This window comes from Lotus japonicus, chromosome 1 (genome assembly GCF_012489685.1).
Source record: "Lotus japonicus ecotype B-129 chromosome 1, LjGifu_v1.2".
Lineage (NCBI taxonomy): Eukaryota > Viridiplantae > Streptophyta > Magnoliopsida > Fabales > Fabaceae > Lotus > Lotus japonicus.
The window spans coordinates 131,500,552-131,527,830 of record NC_080041.1 but is presented as its reverse complement, the minus strand read 5'-3'; the positions used below and the strand labels follow the sequence as shown (position 1 = coordinate 131,527,830).

Here is a 27,279-nt window from a genome sequence, read left to right as displayed (position 1 = left end):
TTTTTCTTATCCAATTTTTTCTAGAAGTTTAACTTTCATAAGTCCACCATTTTCATATAATTCCTACTTCTAACATAGAATCAAATCAATCGAGCCAAAGAACTTCTGTGAGACTTTAACAATCTAACATTTCTAATCGTAAAACAACTTTTATTTGAGTTATATTTTCCTGTGTTTTGTTAGCTAAATTGCTTTGATAAATACTCCAAAAAATCTTTTCAATGTAAATATTTGTATACCACTACAAAACACAACATTGTGAATCTCCCATGTAAAGGGTTGTCAAAACAGAAATTCACCAGTTTAGAGAAACCATGTCAATGGCGAAGGAACTTCTGCAAGCATTCAACAACCTTACATTTCTAATGGTATGTTTCCAAAACAAAAAAACAATTTTTTTTTCCAGTTATTTTGTGTCGGTGTTTGATTATATAAATTGATTTTATATATTCTCAAAAAGTTATTTTAACTGGAAATATATGAACAAAACAATGCAGCAGATCAAAGCACAACAATACGCATCTCCCGTGTAAAGGCCTCAGCACGAAGCCGAAATTTACAGGTTCAGAGAATCCATGTCAATGATATAAAAAGTAAGTATCTACCATTTAATTTAATTTAGGTTTTTTATTATTGTTACTATATATTTATTAATAAAAAACTTTTGACTAAAACCATACCACACTATTTTAATCAAAAAATTCAATAGGTGGTCTAACTCAAAATGATATCGGCGAAGATGAAACTCAATTGCATTGTTTAAAAAAAAAGGGGAAACATTTCATGCATCTTTTAGATCTTGGTAAGGATATTAATTCTTCAAGTGTCTTGACTTTCCACCAACATAAAAATTTAAATTATAGTATATTTTTAATAAACTCCTCTTATAAATTGCTAAGCAGCTTCACAAAATTTCGACCACCGTTATATTTTATCTAATGAAGAAGAAGATGTCGACTATAATAGCTCATCAGGTGATGCACTTATGTTAATTTATTTTAATGCATTTTTCATAAAATTTATATCGATATTTATATTACCACAAAAAAAAGTTACTTTCACAAACTAACATATTTGTTCAAGTATATTTAATTTAATTAAAAAATGAATTATTAAAAGTAGAATAATAATAATAATAATAATAATAATAATAATAACTAATAATAATAATAACTCCTTATGTTGCTATAAAAATTTACCTTATTTAGAATTCCATGATATAGTATTTTTTAAAATTTATAAACGAAGCAAATATGTGCCAAAAAAGGATGATGAAGATGAAAGATACTCTTTTAATTAGTTTTTGTTAAAAATAATATCACGTCATTAGTTCTTTCAGTTTGATTCAATTCCATATTAGAAGAAGACATAATAATCTGTTTTTGTTTTAATCTATTAGCTCATAAGTTCCAGTTTTGAATGTGTCTATTCTCATTATTTTAGACTGATACAATCATTCAATATCAGAATGATTTTTTTTTAAATTAGTTATTTTGATCAGTCCAATCTTCCAAGTTCTATTTCAAAACCCAAGGAAGATTGGCATTAATGAAAGCATGCACTTCTCTTTGCTCAATTGAAAAATTATAAGGTTGATCTTTTTATTTTTCTTTTGATATCTTTCTATAGCTCTTGAATGGATGTTTTTTTTGTACATGTGTTATTGTTTTCATTGATCATTTACTTTATTTATTCGCCCACAGAAAATCATAATGAGTTCTTTTGGTTTGTTTGTTCATTCTGTTAAAAAAACATAGAATTCCATGAAAGTTTATCCCCCAACCCTCTATGACACATATTGTATGCCTCGGACACGGTGGTGCTTCTACACGTAGGTTGTAGAAGTCATTCTAAGAGGGTTGTACCCATGTCAAGTGTCTATAATGGCCAAATGGTATATTATGGCTGCAACAGAGAATCTCATTTCATAACATCTACTGTAGTAACCAAGAAACGTTGGACTTCTTTCCTCTGCACCCCACTGGCATTTTGGAAGGAAAAACAACAAGAGACAAGGGTTCAGTTTCTGAGAATAGTTCCAAGTATTCTTATTTTTTTTAATTCCCATTTGGGGAATTGATTTTGGGAAGATTTGCTAAATATTTAGATTGTAACTAGGTTTCTCCTACCTTTATGATAAATTTAAATTTGACGACTTTTGGAGAACATGTAGTGTTCATTCGATTTTTCCATTCTAAAACTCATGAAGGTTGTTAAGTTTTATTAGGACATTGCACAACAAAAAAGATATTGTTAAATCTTTAAATAAAAACTAAATTAAATAATTAAATATTCAGAAAACACCCACAAAGAAATATAATTATTACGGTTCTTAAAAAAGTCAAACGCATTCACAAAACTAACAAACTTTCAAATTTATATTTTCTAATACTTAAGTAAAATTAATTTTATTCAGTTAATTTAGAAACTCTATTTTAATAATCATAAAAAAATAATATAAATTTTAAAAAATTTCATGCTATATACAAGAAGGTACGGGTCAAAAACTTATCTACAAAATAGTTTTGATACATTAATAAATTAAATAATTTTTGACCCGTTAACTAATCTTATATCCAAATTGAAATTTTAATGAATTTTGGTCATTCTTTAGATATAATAAAGAAGAAGTTTTCACAACCTTGAGGGTAAAATAAAAATTTAACAATTTATTACACTACACCGAAGATTTGACTATAATTATTTTGGTAAAAATGCAAATTATTTTCACATATTCAATCACAACCGTCTGTTTCATATCAATCTCATTGTCCTTTTGCATTCCCAAATGTATTCACTAAACTTAATTGTAAAAATCAATGCATTCACATAGGGGTCTTAAGAACCTTTGAAGAGACCTTCAATATTCTTCAGTTTTTTAAACCTTCAATCTTCTGTAAAGCTTAAAGTATAGGTATAAATACCTCTTTGTCCGTACTTTTTTTGCCAATCTTCTTATATTTTTTTTTTTTTTTGAAAGTGCCAATCTTCTTATATGAATTCATAGATTTGTTGCTTCAATGATTTGTATGCGTTTCACTATGATTTTTTTTTTCAATTATTGTATGCTTTTGTTTTGTTTGGATTCTGAACCTTTTATACACTTTTCGGCGTTCTAAAACCATCATAAATGTATGTAGGTGTCCAATAGTGGATTATATTATTTTTATGTTCACCAATCTTTTCTATTCAGATTCTTTCCTTTCTTTTTGGTACATCGAAAAGATAAATTACACCCTCTCGGATCGAACTTTAGACCTTCTCCTCCCCTACCCATATCCCCCCCCGGCTCTTACCACTTGAGCTATTATTAGGGACTCGGTTTCTTTCCTTAAATGTATCCCATATTGTAAAAAATACTTCACATTTTCAAACGTTAAGTGGATTAATTATTAAATGAAAGACATAAAAAACATGAAAAATAAGATCATTTTATATTGTAAATCACCTCAATTTAATTACTGTGATCAAAACAGTATCATGATTATGTCATAAATATCTAATAAAAGAGTTATCTTTGTAACTTATCTCCTACTTTATTTGCTTTATCGTCAATTAAGGTTTGTAACTCATATCCTACCCTATTTTCCTCATGGCTTATAAATGACCCAATTTCTTCTTCTTCTTTTTAGAAATTAATTTCTACTACATTTATGAGGTTCATTTTGACAATAAAATTCATTCAAATATTCAGATGGTAAATGAGACATTACTCTACTTAATATTCATATGTTTTTTCGTTGATTTCAAATACCCTTATTGGGACACAATATTGTTTGAGCTGACAACATTAATATCATGGTGGCGTTAGGGCAAAAAATATGTTTAAAATTATGAGGGATCATCACATTGTGGTAAACAGCAAACACAAGTGTGTTGAACACCTCATCTTTCACCCAAAACCTTACAATATTAGGTGTATGAATCATCTTACTTATAAACAGCTCAAAATTGTCATTTACTTTCTATGTTAGACTTACTCACACTTGATAGTCATTTTATAATTATTTGAACAAACAAAATAAAATTAACATAATTTTTTAAAAAATTACACACGAAAAATAAAAATGAATATTCCTCGTGCATCACACGGGTAAAAAATACTAGTATATATATATACTCAATGGATGTCAACCTAGCTGACATTTTTATTATGAAATTTTATATCTATATATTTGATCGCCAGTCGTAAATATAACTCTAGGATCTAACAAGTTATATAGGAACAATCACATTCTAAAAGTCTTTTTCATACATAATACTCGAACATATAAAATCTTGTTAGGATAAATTAATCAATCATGCATTACTTGAACAATTACGGGGCAACTTGACTAACTTGTTTTGGTATATCATAAATATAAATTACACTCTCAAAAGATTGATATCTGAACTTTTCTCTCCCCAACTCATGTCCGCTTTTACCATTTGAGATATCATACGAAAATGGCTTGACTAACCTAATTAACTCCCTAAAATCCAAAAGGAATAAATAAATAAAATAAACCAATAGCTTGGTGTACACATGCCACACACCTTATCTTGAAATCACCCTCCAATCAAAATCCACAATTAATAACAACACACCCACGTCCACCACAAGAGGCATTGTAGATTTGCATTATATATATGATCCCTCCCTCTTGGAGAACCTCACCAATCCACACAATACAATCAACATATCAAATTGCTAAAACACACAATAACAACCAAAATGGATTCTCTTCCCCACGTAGTAGAGGACTGCATGGGCTTCCTCCAACTCTTCAGCGACGGCTCCGTCCACCGTTCCAACGACATCAAATTCCACGCCGCCGCCGTCGAAGACAACTCTGTCACCTTCAAGGACTGCCTCTTTGACAAGAAATTCAACCTCTCTCTCCGCCTCTACAAACCCTCTTCACAAAACACCAACAACAGCAATCACAACAAGAACATGAAACTTCCTATGATTATGTTTCTCCACGGTGGAGGCTTCTGTTTTGGCTCGCGCACGTGGCCCCACATTCACAACTGCTGCATGCGCCTCGCCTCGGGCCTCCAGGCCATGGTGGTTGCGCCGGACTACCGCCTTGCCCCGGAGCACCGGCTTCCTGCGGCAGTGGACGACGCCGTGGAGGCCGTGAGGTGGCTACAGAGGCTAGGGCTGAGCTTCAAGGAGGGTGGTGGGGATGAGTGGTTGAGTCGCTGCGGCGTTGACTTTGACCGCATGTTCATCATGGGTGACTCGTCTGGCGGGAACATCGCGCACCATCTAGCGGTTCAGTTCGGACCCGGTTCGCATGAGCTGGACCCGGTTCGGATACGTGGTTACGTTTTGTTGGCGCCGTTTTTTGGTGGCGAGGTTCGAACCAAGTCCGAGGAAGGTCCTCCTGAACGAGTGTTGGACCTGGATTTATTAGACAGGTGAGTGATCACTGATCAGGGTAACGAATTTAACTATTTATGCATATGATCACTTTTTCATCACCATATAGAAATTATCATATCAATTTTTTATATCCATTGACATGATGCAATTCAATCCATGCACACAACATACTCATGTATTTTTTAACAGCAAAAACAAAATATTAGATTAAGAAGAGAATGAGAACATTCCTCTCATTAGGAAACTACAACCAGCTTAAAATTACAGTGTTTGCCCAAAAGTTGATTTTTCCACACCTTACAATTGATTTCTGAATGAAGGGATCAATTTGATTTAGAGAATTCAGCACTTTTCTAATATCTAAACTTACTTACTTTGATTTGTCCAACCAACTGGTAACCTGGATCGGAGTCGCTCTTAATTAGTACATTTGTATAGTGAAGTTCTATAAAAAAAAACATTTGATTCAATATTGTTCAACTCAGTCTCATATGCCCAACAGTTCTGATCAGGAGAAGCAACCTAGCATTGCCCTTTCACTATTTATCACCATACCAACGATCCCACTTGACCCTGGATTTCCTTTATAGATACATCGTCGACACTTATGTTAATCAAGCACATAAAATACTCATTAGGTGCAAATAATTTTTTTACCTTAACTAAAGTATTCTCACATTAGGTAGCTGTGAAACTAATTTATCGTCTTTTAGTCAATACACTACATGGTAGTAATTTGATCAAAACTCATGTTTCCATTCAAAAGAGTTAGAATTCAAACCTTCTACTACTTAGTTAAAGATGAATTACATGCCAATTCTTTATTATAGATACAAAACCTTCTTTATTAGTACTGCGGAAAAATTCAAGGGTAATATTTTTTTTTTCGAAAGCAAAATATAATATATATAAATAATGGAGGTAGAGCAAACAACCAAACTTCAAAGAGAACAAAAGGCCACCAAACCCAGAGGAAACCTAAAAAAACAAACCAACCAGCAAGAAAACCCAAAAGCCAACCCAAAAGAGACCGAGAACCAACACCCAAAGCAAAAGACCAGGGAAAAGACAACAAAAAGCCTCAAATCAAGGGTAATATATATTCATTTTGGAATTGAATGAATAATAATAATTGCGGTGAAGTGGTTCCACACTTCCACTGGTTGTGTGAATTCGCTCTCATGGTTCAAGAATATTCCTCTTGAATGGACACACTAAATTCACTACGCATGTTTTAGTTTTGGCCTCATATGGCATAGGATAGCGATATCCTATGAATAGAACATATCAAGTTAATTAATAACAATTTGGCTACTCAATAATCTCAATTACATAAATTTGGTGCTAACATTTTTGACTTCCATCCCTTTCTTAATGAATGAAACAAAAATTAAGAAGTATGAATTATAAGAATTAAGAATTGAATAATTGTTACTGAAACGTGAGCTATTAGGTTAAATCAAAATGGCAATGATGATGATGGTTTGATCGAAAGGCAAAAAATCTCACAAAATTGAAGTGATTAGTGATAACACTTGGCTAGTCGACCATCAATTGCACTAATTTTCTTCATGTGATCACACCTTGTGGAGCCACTGCGCCACCATAGGCGACATCAGAGAAACTTGTCCATTCAATTATATATGGAGAACATAGAAACGTCATTGTCGAAAACTTTTTTTTGCCTTTATATTCAATGGAGATTTCATTACTTTGATCAAGATTAAGCATAAGAGATAAAGGTAATGGTATACATCAACAATCAAAGAATAAAGGAATGAAACGATAAGGATCTACAACAAATAATACTATTAATAGAAAAGCTTACAATCCTATAGTATTATATTATTAAAACATTAATACTGATGCTAGTTTCATTAAAAATTACATCAAAAAATATTTAAACATTATTTTTAATTTTAATTTTAATTTTAAATGTTTAATTTTATTTTTTTAATCCATGTGTATTTAAAAAAAATAGAAAAGCCATGTGGAATAAATGAATCAGTAAAAATTGTGCCACATGGACTGGAAACATGAGTAGAGACTTATTCTGATTAAATTTTTTTTACAGGGATTCGGAATCGGGAAAAAAAATTTCAGGGGCTTATTTTCGTACAACAGACAATTTCAGGGACCTTTAGAGTATTTAAACCATAATATTTTTCTTTAAATACATATTGCAATTTAATGGTCAATAAGAAGTTATGTTTTTTTAATTTCTCAAGTTTTATTTGATGCATAACATCAAACCATGCAACAAAAGTATACTTGCAAAAGCCAAGCGCACTTGTTGGTAAAATAAATTATTGTGTGTTTAGTGTATGAAAAAAACTCGTTAAAAGAGCAAGCCATATTATAATGTGATCAGTATTTCTGACTTGAACATAATTTTCTTTCAAATACATGTACTAAAAAAACCCATGCAGGTATGTTTTATTTTACAATCATCATGCTGATTCTTTCAATTGAAGCAGATTTTGGAGGCTGTCAATGCCAGTTGGAGTGAGCAGAGACCACCCATTGGCGAATCCTTTCGGACCAGATAGTCCAAATCTTGGAGAACTAAATCTTGAGCCAATTTTGGTGATAGTTGGAGGTAATGAATTGCTAAAGGATAGAGCAGCAGATTATGCAACAAGGTTAAAAGAACTAGGAAAAGACATCAAATACATTGAGTTTGAGGGTAGTGAGCATGGATTTTTCACCCATGATTCGTACTCAGAAGTTTCGGAAGAAGTCATCCAAATCCTCAAACAATTCATACTTGAAACTTCTAGTTAATTAACTAATTAGGAGATCGAAGTACACACCTAGAGAACAAATTAAAGGCAATGATGTAATTAAGTTAATTTATCCATGTTTTTGGCTTTTAGTAAAGTAGTTTGTGTGAATAAATATTCGTCGATATTAGTTAATGGTGTGCAAAGTTTGAGTGGAGATTGTTGTCAACCACGTTCATTTTCAATTTTAGTGATTTCTGGCATGACTTGTGAATTGTGTAAATATATTGTTTTGGAGTGGAAATTTATAAAGTTCACATTCGTAGAAAATTCCATTATTGTACATATGTTAAATTATGATTTTTAGCGTTTTTTAGAATGATTCCACTTTTTAAGTGGGGGGAAACTCATTGCTGGTAGAGGCACATGCGCTTAGAGATGGTCTATCCATTGCGTGAAATCAGGATTACAAGAATGTCTTGTGTGAGGTCGATTGCGAACTCTTGACGTTGTTGGAGGATGAGGAGAGCACAAGATTCATGCTTGTGCTTATGGAAATCCAATATTGGCTTCATAGGGAATAGAACGGTACCTAGTGCATATATTGGATTCGTAGAACTGTAATATTATTGCGGATCATCGATCTAGCTAGATTAGGAGCAAAGTTTCTTCCTTTGGTGTTTGCATTATTGAGAAGTCTCACTTGGAGTTGCAAAACCTCGTGTTGAGAGACTTGTTAGTTTTTGTTTGTGTATAACTAGGATTTTACCCGTGCGATGCATGGAACCTGCTCATTTTATTTATTTAAATGGTTTGTTCTTAATATATACATCTTTGACTATGATATATATCATTAAAAATACTAATATGTTTTTTATCTTTTGTATTCGTTTTTGTTTGTCACATGAATTCGTTAAAAACCTGTGTTATTTTTGCTATGTTTATTAAAAGATAAGTTATGAATTAAGATAATAAAATAAATTTTAGATATAGGAAAACAAAAATTTGGAAGTTTTTTTGCTTGATTGATGGTCATGTCAAGTATAACACTTTTTTGCATCTGGAACATTGAGAATAATGATTGCCCTGATGATTTTTCTGAAATAAAGAAAATAAACTGTGAAAAATAATATGAAGTCATAATATGTAACCACTAAGTTTTCTAAATGCATAAATAATCTTTCAAATTCTGACATAAAGTAGGTTAAAGTGTGTTGAATTCACCTCTTTATTTAAAATTGTGTAACTGGTAACCAACTATTCAAAACAATTTAATATCCACTTGCATGTTTTTCTGAAATTCTATGGCAGTCATTTGCTCTTACTTTTCATAACATATTAATGGATAATAAGAACCAAGGGAGATAGTTTTCAAAAATTCGGCAGGTTCTAAATTCATAATAACAATCTTTCAAATTCTGTCTTAAATTGGCTTGAAGTGTATTGAATTCACCTCTTCAACTGAAATTCTGTAATTGGTAAATAACTATCCAAGATAATCAATTCTCCACTTGCATGAGTTTACTGATAGTAGTGTGATCTATGCATTCACATTTCATATGGCCAGCGGTCACAATTTAGGCATTTGTCTCCTGCAACGGTTCCTCTCATCTTAACAGCCATGTTTGCCAAGAGGAGTGTTTACTTGGAGAAGCTTTCGCATGCAAAGTCCATCTAACACATACAGTATTTCCCGGGCTACGGTCAAAGAAGGGATTTGATAATGTGCATGTTGAGGAGTTTCAGTTATGTCATCTTTCTTTTCCTGCAGAAGAAAAAATAGAAAGCTTAAACTACTAAAGGTAGGTTTGTAGTAAAAAGCTTATTTAGTTTGCTAGAGATTATATGTTCAAACTATGCTTTAGTTGTAGCTATTGAAAAAAGAAAAGGTGAAAGAAAGTCACTAAACGGGATAGATCACATTCTGCCAATTGTGAATATTCACTGTAATTAGCTTCTGATTTGTATAGTTCCTAATCTTCAAATTATGGCAAGTGTAAGAGAAAAAATGATAGACCAAATGTATGAAACTTTGACAGAGAACTCTTCATTTTTCCAATTCAAATAATTAGATTACAAAAACCCCTCAAGCGCTATGTGAAGGGTCAGACTCGTATCTTTGTGTGATGGAATTTAGAGGAAAAACAGGAAAATTGTTATAAATAGATATAACATAAACTGGACATCACAACAAAAAATATTTCAAGTTAGAAGTGACCTATCTACGAAAGCAAATAATACAAAATAATACAAAGCTCAGTAGTTAAAATTGAAAGAAGAAAATACCCTACAACTCATAAGCTTACTACCCAAGCACTCTGTTATAGATTACAATTAATAGAATTTACTTAACAAAAGTATGTAAACAATAGCAATGACATCAAAATATTATAGCAAAGAGAAAGAATAGCAATGATAGCATAATCTTGATAAAAATTTATACATTGTATGTTACCTAGCAATAATAGCAACAACCAAGGATCCCAATTACCCCTCCAACCCACTGATTCATGTTGGTCATTAAGCCAAAAGCAGAGAACCTGTAAGTGTAAACAGTGAAAATATGCTTGATAGTGTGTAAGGAAAAGTTTGGTTTACATTTTATGATTTTTCAGCTGGATTCTTGACTTCTATGTTTTCTGCAGCTTCACTCAGAGGAGCAAGGCATGGGTTCTCCTGCAAATTCAATAGGTTCATTTTTCTCACTTAGACAAAGCATTTCTTTTATCTATTTGTGTCTGTTCATTTGATCAGTGATTAGTATGGTCTATATTTTCGCGTCAAGTAAGGGGAAGAAAGGAGAAATCCTTTTGCTTTTAATGCTTGGTTGAATTTAATTTTCTGATGCTCAACATATTTAGGCTACTCCTGAAGTCCTTATGTTCTTGCTATGCAGAGATAGACTATCCTGGTTAGACTGTCTAGTTCAAGATGTTTCAACCATTGCACCATCTCCAACTGCAACTTCATATTTTCAGTCTTTTACCCCTCATAAGTCTATACAACCAAGAACTTATGGGATGTCGAGGCATCTTTTGAGGGTATTAGTACAGAGATCAAATATCATAGGAAGACATGGTCTTCTGGGAAACTGGCTACCTGCCAGATACATTATCAATGCATCAGTTGAACTGAAGACTGGCAATGGTGTTGTTTGATTCTCTCTGGATAAGCCTGATGGTGTTATTCTACTAAGGATGGCCAGACAAAAAAGACTAAAAAGGCTAAAGTTAATGAACTCAGATTCAATCGTTTGAAGGCAAAGAAAAAAGTGAATTCTCTAAATCCAGAAGTTAGAATTCGATATAAGCTTGAAAATGTTGGAATTTCATGGTAATTTGTACTTTGCTTCAGCTGCTTGGTTGTTATTGATGATTTACTTTTGTGATTTTTCTTCCTTCTGGTCGGGGTTCATACTTTCATGATTTGATCACTTAGTTTTTCTTCATGTTTCAGTTCTCTATTAAATGTATAAGTATTGTTCTGATACGTCCTGCATATATTGGCATTGAAATAAACAGAACATTGCCTTATGTGGATTTGTATTTGAAACACCTCTGTTAAGTTTTACTCTACATTTGGAAAGCTTATGTGAAATCATTTTTTCATGAAGACATTAATATTAATATTTCTCAGTTACCTAGCTTATTAGACATTAGTATAACATCACAGTATACATAATAGATATTTTTCTGTTTTTAACTTTTAACAACTTGGCTTTGGCATCTTCACCTCAGTTTACAGGAATAATTTAGTGCCTCAAATAGGCTGGAAAGAGGCATTTTTCATTTCTTCCTCAATATTTCCTTTTCTTAAACTTGTTAATTTACAGGCTAAGCCAAAGGAGGTATGGTTGATTGAAAAGCTAAGGAAATTTGATATCCCAAAATCCCCAGCAGAAACATTTGATCCTGAAATTTTAACTGAGGAGGAGAGACATTACCTGAAGCATATTGATTGAAAGTTCGAGTCTATCTAAATGACATACTAATGTCTAATAAAGTCTACAGGAAGATAAATAACATGACCTGTTTGATGAAAAGTAAGGTTTTGTGCACTACAACAAAGTACAAACCAAGCATATTGATTGGAAGTTCGAGTCTATCTAAATGGACAGCCAATCATAGAACATCCCAAGCCAATATGAAATACACCAAACAACTACACTTGAAAGTGGTGGCTAGTTAATGTTACCTTTCACCAAGCAGAGAAGTAGAGGTTGTCTACTCTTTGGAATCTTCTCCCAATTGATAGAATCTTGAACTCTCTACATGACATAATAAGTTCAATAGTTAAATCTTCCACATACTTCTGATGTGGCAACAACCTCTTCATTTTCATAATAGGTACATTTGAATCAGTCACCAAGCATATCACCTTAAGCAATTCTTCCAATCCTCTACAGTTATCTACAGTTATTTCATCTGAATCTGTGCCTTGGGTGCAACACTTGATTCATCTGCAATACCATGATCCATCTCTTCCACTCTGAGCTATGCAAGTTCAATTTGAAAAGTAGTTTTACTCCCTACAATTTCAAAAAGTTGAGAGACAAATATAGTTATACTGTAAAAAGAAAGACAATTTGTGCTGTAAGATCTAGCAACAAAATACCATAATAGTAAGACAATTTATATATACATCATATGTAAATGCAAGTTGATATGCTATGTCAGTAGCCAGTAGTGTTGAGGGACTATATAGAAAGAAAAGAAATATGTCAAGTATCTCGTGGAATGATTCTGTACTTGATGTTAGACATTGAACCATGGCATTAATAGAAATTGATTTCCTTCAATTTACTGGGGCTGCATCTGAATCTCTAAACCGAGGGAACATATATATCAAAATTCATTCCTTGTGGCTGGCTCTCAGATGAACCTAAAGATTTTCTTAGAGAATACATGACAATGAGAATAAAAACCAACTATAAAGTGAAATTTCATTTGGACATAATTTAGGACTAATTTAGGATACTGAATTAACAACTTTACATCATCACCAAGGAGATCTGAATGCTTGCAATGACTTTCAGCAGGACTTGGGGGACAATAGCTAAATGGGCATTGGTCTCTCCAATAAACCAAAACTGTTCATTTATCAGCCATGAAATTGCAGTGTCCGGTCCACGCCATAGCTTGATCCATAACCTGTGAAGATTCAGAAAAAAAAGAATCATGTCAAACTACAGAAAAGGATGTTGATACATTAAGCTCTTTTCTTTGGCTGGCATCTGTAATGAGACTGAGAAGAAAAATCATTGAATAAGACATAGCATTATAATGTATTTCAGAAAACCAAGAGTGCTATTACACCTTCTGAGAGAATTTCTATACCAGTGTATAATTTCTTCCATCAAAGCTCAGCTCAGAAAGTTTAGCTTGCTTGAATGGGTGACACAACTGTAAGATCAAGTTTTGATCTAGTAGTACAACTCTATGTTTTGATGATTACAAGTTAACCTTTTGATATGAACAATTGTGGTACTCTAACGTGTTTTTCTGAGTGTGTTATTTACAGGCTCTGACCTCAACTCAATCTCACACAAATCAGAAGCACTGTGTATAAAGAGTAACCCAAGCAACGCTTTCGCATTCACCATGTTCAGTATGAACAGTGGAAAAGCTTCAGAAGTTCTGAAGCTATACAAACTCTGATGTGGACTCAGTCGCTAGAAGCTCTGAAGATCCAGAAGTTCTGATAACCAAGAAACACTGAAGGTTCAGATGTTCTGATGGTGTAGAAGACTCTGAAGATCTAGAAGCTGAATAGTGGAAACTCTGAAGTCCAGAAGCAAGAAACTCTGAAAGGCCATGTTCTTCCCTCTGAGTTCAGAATCAGAAGATACAATGGTCAGAGGATCTGTGCTTTCCCTCTGACTCTGATCAACCGGCTTCACAAGTTCCAATACGAAGCATTCCTCTGATCAGAAGTCTCCTAGGTTAAAAGGTCAAGTCGCTATCCAAGTACAAAAGCAAATGTACCTTCCTGACGACCTACCTAACGTTCTCAGCCACAGCAGAAGCTGGATTTTCCAGAACTGCCCTCCAACGGTAGCATTTCCCATGCAACGCTCAACCCTAATCCTTGGAGTATATATAGAGGCTGAAGATTGAAAGAAGCGGCGAGAAGAAACATTCACATACGCAAGACATATTCAAAATATTCTAAGCTTTCTTTCATCTGAAATTCATTGAGTTTACTATTAGCTTTTTAGAAGCAAATCTCTTGTAAACATTTCTTTGAAAAACAGTTTGTTTAGTTCCTTTAGGAGATCAAGGTTGATCGGATCCTAGAGAAGACTAAGAGAGTGAATCTTAGTGTGAGCTAAGTCAGTGTAATTGTTAGTCACTTGTAGGTTTCAAGTGCAGTTGTAACTCTTACCTGATTAGTGGATTGCCTTCATTCTAAGAAGGAAGAAATCACCTTAACGGGTGGACTGGAGTAGCTTGAGTGATTTATCAAGTGAACCAGGATAAAATCCTTGTGTGCTTCTCTATCTCTTATCTTTAGCACTTAAGTTCTCGAAAGATTTGTCAAAATCTTTAAGGTGGAAGTTTTGTACTGAAAACGTTATTCAAACCCCCCCTTTCTACCGTTTTTCATACCTTCAATTGGTATCAGAGCGCAAGTTCTGATTACCACACCTAACAGTGTTCAGTGATCCGGGCCGGTGTGAAAAACAATGGCTGCCACCACCAGTGAAACTCAAAGAGATGGTTACAATGCAAAGCCTCCTATGTTCGACGGTCAAAGGTTCGAATATTGGAAAGATAGACTGGAAAGTTTCTTTCTGGGTTTCGATGCAGATCTCTGGGATATTATTGTGGATGGCTACGAGCGTCCAGTTGATGCAGATGGCAAGAAGATCCCAAGGTCAGAGATGACTGCAGATCAAAAGAAGCTGTACTCACAACATCACAAAGCAAGAGCAATTCTTCTAAGTGCTATTTCCTATGAAGAGTACCAGAAGATTACAGATCGTGAGTTTGCTAAAGGCATTTTTGAATCTCTGAAGATGTCTCATGAAGGAAACAAGAAGGTCAAAGAATCAAAGGCATTGTCTTTGATCCAAAAGTATGAATCCTTCATCATGGAGCCAAATGAATCCATTGAAGAAATGTTCTCCAGATTTCAATTGCTTGTAGCTGGCATACGACCTCTCAACAAGAGCTACACAACAAAAGATCATGTCATAAGAGTCATCAGGTGTCTTCCTGAAAGTTGGATGCCTTTGGTGACTTCAATAGAGCTCACGAGAGACGTTGAGAATATGAGTTTAGAAGAACTCATCAGCATTTTGAAATGCCATGAGCTGAAGCGCTCAGAGATGCAAGATCTGAGGAAAAAGTCCATAGCCTTGAAATCCAAATCTGAAAAGGCTAAGGTTGAGAAGTCAAAGGCTCTTCAAGCTGAAGAAGAAGAATCTGAAGAAGCATCAGAAGATTCTGATGAAGATGAGCTGACTCTGATCTCCAAGAGACTCAACCGCATCTGGAAGCACAGGCAGAGCAAGTTCAAAGGCTCTGGAAAGGCAAAAGGAAAGTATGAGTCCTCAGGCCAGAAGAAGTCTTCAATCAAGGAAGTCACATGTTTTGAGTGCAAAGAATCTGGGCACTACAAAAGTGATTGTCCAAAGTTGAAGAAAGACAAGAAGCCAAAGAAGCACTTCAAGGCCAAGAAGAGTCTGATGGTGACATTCGATGAATCAGAGTCAGAGGATGTTGACTCTGATGGTGAAGTCCAAGGACTCATGGCCATTGTCAAAGACAAAGGAGCAGAGTCAAAGGAAGCTGTTGACTCTGACTCAGAATCAGAAGGAGATCCTAACTCAGACGATGAAAATGAGGTATTTGCTTCTTTCTCTACCTCTGAACTAAAACATGCTTTGTCTGATATCATGGATAAGTATAACTCTTTATTGTCTAAGCATAAAAAGTTGAAAAAGAACTTATCTGCTGTCTCCAAGACTCCTTCTGAACATGAGAAAATTATTTCTGATTTGAAAAATGAAAATCATGCTTTGGTAAATTCTAACTCTGTGCTTAAGAACCAGATTGCTAAGTTAGAAGAAATTGTTGCCTGTGATGCCTCTGATTGTAGGAATGAATCTAAGTATGAAAAGTCTTTTCAAAGATTCCTAGCTAAAAGCGTGGATAGAAGCTTAATGGCTTCAATGATCTATGGCGTAAGCAGAAATGGAATGCATGGCATTGGCTATTCTAAACCAATTAGAAATGAGCCTTCTGTGTCTAAAGCTAAATCCTTGTATGAATGCTTTGTTCCCTCTGGTACCATATTGCCTGATCCTGTACCTGCTAAAGTTGCTAAACATCCTCTTAAAAAGGGATCTTTCTCTATGACTAAATATCATGCAAATATTCCTTTAAAATATTATGTTGAGACACCCAAGGTGATCAGAACCTCTGGGGTAACTAACAAAAGAGGACCCAGAAAGTGGGTACCTAAGGACAAGATTATCTATGTTGCAGATATCCTTGATAGCTCCACTGAAACACCAATCATGGTATCTGGATAGTGGATGCTCGCGTCACATGACGGGAGAAAAGCGTATGTTCCGAGAGCTGAAACTTAAGCCTGGAGGCGAAGTTGGCTTCGGAGGAAATGAAAAGGGTAAAATTGTTGGTACTGGTACTATTTGTGTAGATAGTAGCCCATGCATTGATAATGTTTTATTGGTAGACGGCTTAACACATAACTTATTGTCTATAAGTCAATTAGCTGACAAGGGTTATGATGTTATATTCAATCAAAAGTCCTGCCGGGCTGTAAGTCAGATCGATGGCTCTGTTCTATTTAACAGCAAGAGGAAGAACAACATCTATAAGATCAGATTATCTGAGTTGGAGGCTCAGAATGTGAAGTGCCTTCTGTCTGTTAATGAAGAGCAGTGGGTATGGCATAGACGGTTAGGGCATGCCAGTATGAGAAAGATTTCTCAGCTGAGCAAGCTAAACCTTGTCAGGGGCTTACCCAATCTGAAGTTCGCTTCAGACGCTCTTTGTGAAGCATGTCAGAAAGACAAATTCACAAAAGTCCCTTTCAAGGCAAAGAATGTTGTCTCAACCTCAAGGCCGTTGGAACTTCTGCATATCGACCTTTTTGGACCAGTGAAAACTGAGTCTATAGGTGGCAAGAGATATGGGATGGTTATCGTTGATGACTATAGCCGCTGGACATGGGTAAAGTTTCTAACCCGCAAGGATGAGTCTCATGCTGTGTTCTCTACCTTCATTGCTCAAGTGCAAAACGAGAAGGCTTGTAGGATTGTGCGTGTCAGAAGTGACCATGGTGGAGAGTTTGAGAATGACAAGTTTGAGAGTCTGTTTGATTCCTATGGAATTGCACATGATTTCTCTTGTCCCAGAACTCCTCAACAAAATGGTGTTGTTGAGAGGAAGAACAGAGCTCTTCAGGAGATGGCTAGAACCATGCTCCAAGAAACTGGCATGGCTAAGCATTTTTGGGCAGAGGCAGTAAATACAGCATGTTACATTCAGAACAGAATCTCTGTGAGACCAATTCTGAATAAGACTCCTTATGAATTGTGGAAGAACATAAAACCCAACATTTCTTATTTTCATCCTTTTGGCTGTGTTTGTTATGTTCTCAATACTAAGGATAGATTGCATAAATTTGATGCTAAGTCTTCTAAGTGTCTATTACTTGGTTATTCTGATAGATCTAAAGGTTTTAGATTTTATAATACTGATGCTAAGACTATTGAAGAATCTATTCATGTTAGATTTGATGATAAGCTTGACTCTGACCAGTCAAAGCTAGTTGAAAAGTTTGCAGATTTAAGCATTAATGTTTCTAACAAAGGCAAAGCTCCAGAGGAAGTTGAGCCAGAGGAAGATGAACCAGAGGAAGAAGCTGGTCCCTCTAACTCACAAACTCTGAAGAAGAGCAGAATCACTGCAGCTCACCCTAAGGAATTGATTCTAGGCAACAAAGACGAACCAGTCAGAACCAGATCTGCCTTCAGACCCTCTGAAGAGACCTTGCTGAGTCTGAAAGGATTGGTGTCCTTAATTGAACCCAAGTCCATAGATGAAGCTCTTCAGGACAAGGATTGGATTCTGGCCATGGAAGAAGAATTGAATCAATTTTCCAAGAACGATGTTTGGAGCTTAGTGAAGAAGCCTGAGAGTGTCCATGTTATTGGAACGAAATGGGTATTCAGAAACAAGCTGAATGAGAAAGGAGATGTAGTCAGAAATAAGGCAAGGCTAGTTGCTCAAGGCTACAGCCAGCAGGAAGGAATAGACTACACTGAAACATTTGCTCCAGTAGCAAGACTGGAAGCAATCAGACTGTTGATCTCTTTCTCAGTAAATCACAACATAGTTCTACATCAGATGGACGTAAAGAGTGCCTTCCTAAATGGTTATATCTCAGAGGAAGTCTATGTTCATCAACCCCCAGGTTTTGAAGATGAAAAGAAACCAGACCATGTGTTCAAATTGAAGAAATCACTCTACGGTCTGAAGCAAGCTCCCAGAGCATGGTATGAGAGACTTAGCTCATTCCTTCTGGAGAATAAGTTTGTAAGGGGTAAAGTAGATACAACTCTTTTTTGCAAGACTTATAAAGATGATATCCTAATTGTGCAAATTTATGTTGATGATATTATATTTGGTTCTGCTAATCAATCTCTATGCAAAGAATTTTCTGAGATGATGCAAGCTGAATTTGAGATGAGTATGATGGGAGAATTAAAGTACTTTCTGGGAATACAAGTTGATCAAACACCAGAAGGAACATATATCCATCAGAGCAAGTACACTAAAGAACTTCTGAAGAAGTTCAATATGCTGGAATCTACAGTGGCCAAGACTCCAATGCATCCTACATGCATTCTGGAGAAAGAAGATAAAAGTGGTAAAGTATGTCAGAAGCTCTATCGTGGCATGATAGGTTCACTTCTATACTTAACTGCATCTAGGCCAGACATATTATTTAGTGTTCATTTATGTGCTCGATTCCAATCAGTTCCAAGGGAAACCCACTTAACTGCTGTTAAGAGGATCCTAAGGTATCTGAAAGGCACCACTAACCTTGGCTTGATGTATAAGAAAACATCAGAGTATAAGCTTTCAGGTTATTGTGATGCTGATTATGCTGGAGATAGAACAGAGAGAAAAAGTACTTCCGGAAATTGTCAATTTCTGGGAAGCAATCTAGTCTCATGGGCAAGCAAGAGGCAATCAACCATTACACTATCAACTGCAGAGGCAGAATATATCTCAGCAGCAATATGCAGCACTCAGATGCTCTGGATGAAACATCAGCTGGAGGATTATCAGATCCTTGAGAGCAATATCCCAATCTATTGTGATAACACTGCTGCAATCTCATTGAGTAAGAATCCTATCCTACATTCAAGGGCAAAGCACATTGAGGTAAAGTATCACTTTATTAGAGATTATGTGCAGAAGGGCGTACTTCTTCTGAAGTTTGTTGATACTGACCATCAATGGGCAGATATCTTTACAAAGCCATTAGCAGAGGATAGATTTAACTTTATTCTGAAAAATCTAAACATGGACTTTTGTCCAGAGTGAAGATGGATCAGAACCTCTGACTATGATACTTCTTGATCAGAAGATGTCTAGTCCAGAAGGTAACTCAATCAGAGTGTGTGTGCCCACTGGTACTGACTCTGAAGCTGAGACAACAACACGTGCGTCAGAATTTCTGATGCATAGTTCCTTGTGCCCGTGTGACAGTCTGTTATGATTGCGTGTAGATATGCTTATCTCCTGTGTGTGATTGTGTATTTTACTGTTACTATCTATCTTTAATTTTCAGCCGTTGATCTTAAAGTGCTTTTTGAATCAACAACGGTTATTTGATAAAACCCACTATACACACACGTTCTCTTTCACTTCCGGTTTTCACTCTCGCTCTCTCTGCTTTTCAAAACCGCCTTTTTCTCGATTTCTCTCTCGATCTCTCTTCATCTTTCAACCTTCATCTTCTACCTCAAACCTTCAACCTCTTCAAAATGGTGAGACAAACCAGAAGATCTACTGCAGATGCACCTCAGTTCCCTCACATGGTAGTTGGTCTAGCAACGGGTCAAAGGGGCTCTGAGAATCCAACTCAAGATCAAGTTCAAGCTCAAGAACAGAGTGTTCCAATTGCAGAACGGGGCTGTGTCGTTCACTGTGTTTATCCTCCTGAGGAACTCCAAGTCCTGGCAGAATGGAGATTCAACCTCGACAACTTGGCTGCAAATGGGTTTGATCTTCGTCCTGAAGTCCAAGCTCAAGGTTGGGGAAATTACTTCAACAGACTTCGAGGACCGGTGTATGATAGATTGGTAAAGGAATTCTGGAAGCACGCCGACTGCGATGATACTCAGGTGGTCTCTCACATTCTTGGAAGGAAGATCATCATCACTGAGAAGTCATTCGTGAATCTGCTAGGTGCAGAAACTGCTTATGGGTATCGGTTCCAACTGACGGAATCGAAGCTGAAACCCAGCACCAAGGACATAGTCAACCAGGTTCTGTACACCACCTTCAAACCGGGCAAGACGAGTTACAAGGTGATGGATCTTCACCCCAAACTCAGGATCTGGCACAAGATTCTGCTCAATTGCATAAACCAGAGACCGAAGGGCAGTTCCCCAGACTACATCAACTTCAACCAGAAGGCGATGTTGTTCTTCATCCAAAATCAGGAGAAGATCTGCCTTCCCTACTTCCTGTTTTCCTACTTGAAGGAATGCATCCGGAAGTCTCGCACCACCGCCTCCATCAAGTCTGCAATCAAATATATCCCTTTTGGGAGGCTGCTCTCAGACTTTCTCATTGAAAGCAACTTGGTGCAAGATTTGATTAATACTGGTTGCACAGAGGATTTGAGCACCATTGTCAGTGATGTCTTCACTGCAAATTCTCTGAAGAAGATGGGTTTGGTCCAGAAGAAGATTGCTCCTGCTCATGAAGACACATCTTCTGAAATCAGAGGAAGAAGAATGCCTCTGAATGACTACCCTCTGTGGACACAAGCGGACAATCCTGACGCCATCAGATGCTATGTTGAAGACCTCAGGGCTCAAGGTTTCGAAATTGACCTTGATGATTTCGTCAGCAGACTGCCGCCAGCTCCAGAGTTTCCTTCTCCTCCCAAGAGGAAAGCTCAGAGGAAGATGGTTCTGGACGAATCTTCTGAGGAATCTGATGTCCCTCTGGTCAAGAAGACGAAGAGAAAGCCTGATGATGGTGATGATAGTGATAGTGAGGATGGTCCTCCCAAGAAGAAGAAGAAGAAAGTCAGAATCGTGGTGAAGCCTACTCGGGTGGAACCAGCTGCTGAAGTGGTCAGAAGGACTGAACCTCCTGCCAGAGTGACTCGATCATCAGCACATTCAAGTAAGCCTGCACTTGCTTCTGATGATGATTTGAATTTATTTGATGCACTCCCTATTTCTGCTATGCTCAAACACTCCTCCAATCCCCTCACTCCTATTCCTGAATCCCAGCCAGCCGCACAAACCACCACTCCACCACATTCCCCAAGATCTTCCTTCTTTCAACCTTCTCCTACTGAAGCACCTCTCTGGAATTTGCTTCAGAACCAACCCTCTAGGTCAGAAGAACCAACCTCTCTCCTCACCATTCCGTACGACCCATTATCCTCTGAACCCATCATCCATGACCAACCCGAGCCAAATCAAACAGAACCACAACCCAGAACGTCTGATCACTCTGTTCCCAGAGCATCAGAACGTCCTGCTGCCAAAACCACGGATACAGACTCTTCAACAGCCTTTACACCTGTATCCTTCCCAACCAATGTTGCTGATTCTTCTCCCTCCAATAACTCTGAATCCATTAGAAAATTCATGGATGTTAGAAAAGAAAAGGTGTCTACCTTGGAAGAATATTACCTAACTTGTCCAAGCCCTAGGAGATATCCTGGCCCTAGACCTGAACGTCTAGTAGACCCAGATGAACCTATCTTGGCTAATCCTTTACAAGAGGCAGACCCCTTGGTTCAACAAGCTCACCATGTCCCCAACCAACAAGAGCCTATTCAACCAGAACCTGAACCCGAACATTCAGTGTCTAACCAATCCTCGGTTAGATCACCTCATCCTCTGGTTGAAACTTCAGACCCTCACCTTGGAACCTCTGAACCCAATGCTCCTATGATTAACATTGGTTCTCCACAAGGTGTCTCTGAAGCTCATAGCAGCAATCACCCAGCCTCTCCTGAAACCAACCTCTCCATAATTCCCTATACTCACCTTCAACCCACATCTCTCTCTGAGTGCATCAATATTTTCTATCATGAAGCCTCCTTGAGGCTCCGCAATGTGCACGGTCAGACTGACCTCAGTGAGAATGCTGAAAGTGTGGCTGATGAGTGGAACAATCTGAGCACTTGGCTAGTGGCTCAAGTTCCAATTATGATGCAGCTCCCGCATGCAGAGGGAAGTCAGAGCATTGAGGCTGCAAGGCAAAGGTTTGGTAGAAGGGTGGCTCTTCATGAACAAGAACAGAGAAATAAGCTTCTTGAAGCCATTGAAGAAGCCAAGAGAAAGAAGGCTCAAGCAGAAGAAGCTGCGCGTCTTGCAGCAGCTCAAGCTGAACAAGCCAGACTTGAGGCAGAGCTACTTGAAGCTGAGGCTGAAGCTCTTAGATGCCAAGCACTTGCACCAGTTGTGTTTACTCCTGCTGCTTCTGCTTCCATTCCAGATCCTCAAGCTGCTCAGAATGTTTCTTCCAGTTCTACTCAGCCAAGCTCATCCAGACTCGACATCATGGAACAACGTCTTGACACTCATGAATCCATGCTGATTGAGATGAAGCAAATGATGATGGAACTTCTGCGACGATCTGACAAACCTTAGTTTTAGGATCTCTTCTTTTTCTTTCTTTTTATCTAACGTTGTTTTATTTAAACTCTGTTTCTTTTTTTATTTACCTATTCTATTTTATTCGTTTGTGATTATATATGCGTATCTATATACTTGTGTCACATATGTTTGCTAAACTCGTTTTATTCATAATCTTTTTGCGTTTACATCATACATTACTTCCCTAAAAAGTCTAGAATGGAGGATCTCTCCTCATTCTTCTGCACTCCTGGTGCTGCTCTGACCTATCTTTCTCCAGATGCTCCAGTACATGCTGGATGTTGTTGAGCCTAACATTTAGCTCATCCCTCTCCAGAATCTCTTCTGAAGTCCTGAGCTTCTCTTCCAAACTCTCTTTTTCTTCCAGCAGCTTGAGTTCAAGCCGGCTGAGTTCTTGCACCTCCTCCACGAAGGCAAGAAATTCCTTCAGGTCTCTCTCCAACTCTGGACGCAGGTCCTCTTCCAGCAGTGTCCGTGTTAGCTCCGAGATGGTCGTTGTACCCTCTGGATGCCTGATGTTCAGGAACAAGTCCTCTTCAAAAGCCTTCTTCCTCAGCTCTTCTAGTGCTACGTTGTATGATGCCATTCTTTTTCACTGAAAATTATTCGAGGTGTGAAGCTTACCTTTCTCTCCAACGCTTTATATAGGCTTCACTTTCTCTCTGCAAGTTAATGCTCCTACAGTTTCTCGAGGTTAAGTTCTTGGTAACTGACCCTTCTATTTACTCACTTGACCGGTGGTAAACGTTCATCCCTTGCATTAACTCTTTTATTTATTTCGCCTAACTCTGATTCTTACATCGTTTTCGTTTTCTTTAAACTTAGACCTTCTCTAAGGGGGAGTACCTTGTACTTCAAGCTAAGTTTTTCACACCCCAGGCTTTTTGCTTATGACAAAAAGGGGGAGTAAACCCAGTTTTTGATGTGTAAGATGTGTTAGTGTGATTTATTTTTCTTTTGGAGATTTTAAGAGTTCCACCTTCATGACCATAGATGTGTCACTGGGCAAATACAAGGAATACATTTCACTTCTTCTGAAGTAATTCTAAGTTGACTCTGATACCCAAGACTCTGATACCTTGTCCATAACTCTGATCACTTATGCGCTTTGATTATTCGTTTTTCATCTATGTCATAAGTTTTTCACTCTGAACTCTTATATTATTTAGCTCAGAATCTAGACTTTACTAACGTTTTCATCAAGTATTAGATTCAGGGGGAGCTAAGCTCAGAATCAAGCAGTGACTTGAATTCAGAATGAGCAAGATAAACTATTCACATCAGGATAAGTCTTATTCTATATCTCTAAACTCTGAGTGAATTCAGTTTAATGTTTAAGAATTGTTCATCAAAAATTTTAGTTTTGTCATCATCAAAAAGGGGGAGATTGTAAGATCAAGTTTTGATCTAGTAGTACAACTCTATGTTTTTATGATTACAAGTTAACCTTTTGATATGAACAATTGTGGTACTCTAACGTGTTTTTCTGAGTGTGCTATTTACAGGCTCTGACCTCAACTCAATCTCACACAAATCAGAAGCACTGTGTATAAAGAGTAACCCAAGCAACGCTTTCGCATTCACCATGTTCAGTATGAACAGTGGAAAAGCTTCAGAAGTTCTGAAGCTATACAAACTCTGATGTGGACTCAGTCGCTAGAAGCTCTGAAGATCCAGAAGTTCTGATAACCAAGAAACACTGAAGGTTCAGATGTTCTGATGGTGTAGAAGACTCTAAAGATCCAGAAGCTGAATAGTGGAAACTCTGAAGTCCAGAAGCAAGAAACTCTGAAGGCCATGTTCTTCCCTCTGAGTTCAGAATCAGAAGATACAATGGTCAGAGGATCTGTGCTTTCCCTCTGACTCTGATCAACCGGCTTCACAAGTTCCAATACGAAGCATTCCTCTGATCAGAAGTCTCCTAGGTTAAAAGGTCAAGTCGCTATCCAAGTACAAAAGCAAGTGTACCTTCCTGACGACCTACCTAACGTTCTCAGCCACAGCAGAAGCTGGATTTTCCAGAACTGCCCTCCAACGGTAGCATTTCCCATGCAACGCTCAACCCTAATCCTTGGAGTATATATAGAGGCTGAAGATTGAAAGAAGCGGCGAGAAGAAACATTCACATACGCAAGACATATTCAAAATATTCTAAGCTTTCTTTCATCTGAAATTCATTGAGTTTACTATTAGCTTTTTAGAAGCAAATCTCTTGTAAACATTTCTTTGAAAAACAGTTTGTTTAGTTCCTTTAGGAGATCAAGGTTGATCGGATCCTAGAGAAGACTAAGAGAGTGAATCTTAGTGTGAGCTAAGTCAGTGTAATTGTTAGTCACTTGTAGGTTTCAAGTGCAGTTGTAACTCTTACCTGATTAGTGGATTGCCTTCATTCTAAGAAGGAAGAAATCACCTTAACGGGTGGACTGGAGTAGCTTGAGTGATTTATCAAGTGAACCAGGATAAAATCCTTGTGTGCTTCTCTATCTCTTATCTTTAGCACTTAAGTTCTCGAAAGATTTGTCAAAATCTTTAAGGTGGAAGTTTTGTACTGAAAACGTTATTCAAACCCCCCCCTTTCTACCGTTTTTCATACCTTCAACAACAACTTCTCTACTCTTAGTCTGCTTGTTTGTTATAGAATAGTGTTACCAATTTCATTATTCTACTATAATATACATGTATTATCATCAGGTTTCTAATAATTTTGGGGTGCTTAATCTTTCCCAGTATAGACATATAAGGATGTTGATACCATTAGTAAGGAACATCATAAATAACACTAAACCGCCACTATTATACACCAATTGTTAATAAGATGAGTTAAAAAATAATTACCTTGAATTGCAAACTACAAATGCATGACTACATCTCTGTGCTCTGTCTATTTAAATCCACACACATCGGTACAAACTTTCAATAAACTTGAGGGGAAAACTTGGTCCCTGCTCCCTACATCAACCTTGAGATTCAAATATCTAGAGAGCTTATCAATAGAGGTGTTATCATCCATCCACATCGAAAACACTCTCATCTAGATTTACTATGTTGCCCATTTTGTCTGAATCTCTTCCTTCGAGGGCTGGAGAAGACAAGAGAGGTTGACTCTCGCTGATTGCTCAATGGCTGAGGAGGGGGATGTCACCGGAATCGTTGAGGAGGAAGAGGGTCGAAGTCGAACGCTGCTCCCGCTGGCTTTGGTGCCGCCGCCGTCGTTTCCCCGAAGTCAACATCACCAGTCCTGTTGTGCCGCTCTCTTAAATCGCGATGGCCGCCGTTTGCTTCGCCTTGTTTGCGCCGCTGAAACGCCCCAGGCCATGACGAAGCAGAACCCACCGTGTCTCTCTCCCCACCGTCGTCTCATGATTTCCGTTAATGAGGATAACAAGCGTGGGGAGAACAGGAAGGAAGATGAAGAATTTATAGAAGTTTGACATCATTGGCTCCCTAAGCTTCATGTGTAGGAATAGAGCTACCTATTCGTCAGAGAAGGTTCTGGAAGAGGGGAAGCTAAGGCTCTCAGCGGATTATAGGTGCCAGTCAAGGCTATAAGCTACCCAAGAAATTATGAACCAGCCTGTAAAGCAAATTTCCCAGCTGGTTTTTTGAGAACGACGTAGGTTTCCAGTCTAGCCGGCAGGGGAGGTTGAAGCTTCCAGAACCTTCAACTGGGAATAGGGCCAGCAATTACAATTGATGTCTTCACCTGAATCTGAATTAGGGAAAAAACCTAATAACCTATTCCCTACATCGTAGAACACTGATGGGGTGCAGAGAAAGAAGAGAGGGTGCAGAGTAGCAGTGAAGATAACTCAGATAGGCCCAGCCCATCCATCTCTTCCGTTACAAAAAAAAAAGATGGTGCATGAACAGTAGAATCCAATCCTTCCTTTGTAAGTTAGTAGATTTTTTGAAGGAGAAAAAAATAAGAATCCATTTACTATTCATTGAAAAATACTATATTAATATTTTAACACATTTAACGATGATAGTTTAATTACGTAATTGCATGTTGACACAGTTCATTCCTTATCAAATTTGAGAAATCGGTATTTTTTTTTCCGTGAGGTATTGCAAAACTGGTAGCCATGAGACTATAATTCTCTCAATTATCTTAAATAACATTAAGTGGGGGATATGCCTAGCTCTACCAACAAATATTTCTCCATGCATATGGCTCAAATCGAGTTGAACTCTAAACTATATACTTAAGGAGCTCAACTATATACAAAATTAAATTATTGGATTTTGTTCGTATGATTTGGATATTTTTAACAAACAGTGGGGAAGAT

The 27,279-nt window shown here is 37.0% G+C and overlaps 1 protein-coding gene and 1 long non-coding RNA gene across 2 annotated transcripts; one reads left to right on the top strand and one right to left on the bottom strand.

Moving 5' to 3' along the window:
• Positions 1-4,596: 4,596 nt before the first annotated feature.
• Positions 4,597-8,424, top strand: LOC130730852 (probable carboxylesterase 15). The gene is made up of 2 exons (XM_057582985.1): positions 4,597-5,406; positions 7,849-8,424. Exons 1-2 carry the CDS (start codon positions 4,715-4,717, stop codon positions 8,153-8,155), a joined length of 999 nt encoding a protein of 332 aa, XP_057438968.1. The 5' UTR covers positions 4,597-4,714; the 3' UTR covers positions 8,156-8,424.
• Positions 8,425-9,352: 928 nt separating this feature from the next.
• LOC130730851 (uncharacterized) lies at positions 9,353-26,747 on the bottom strand. The gene is made up of 5 exons (XR_009016493.1): positions 25,826-26,747; positions 13,089-13,244; positions 12,472-12,622; positions 12,289-12,361; positions 9,353-9,859 (listed from the first exon to the last, which is right to left on the bottom strand). It is a non-coding gene; the product is annotated as an uncharacterized LOC130730851 (long non-coding RNA).
• Positions 26,748-27,279: the final 532 nt, after the last annotated feature.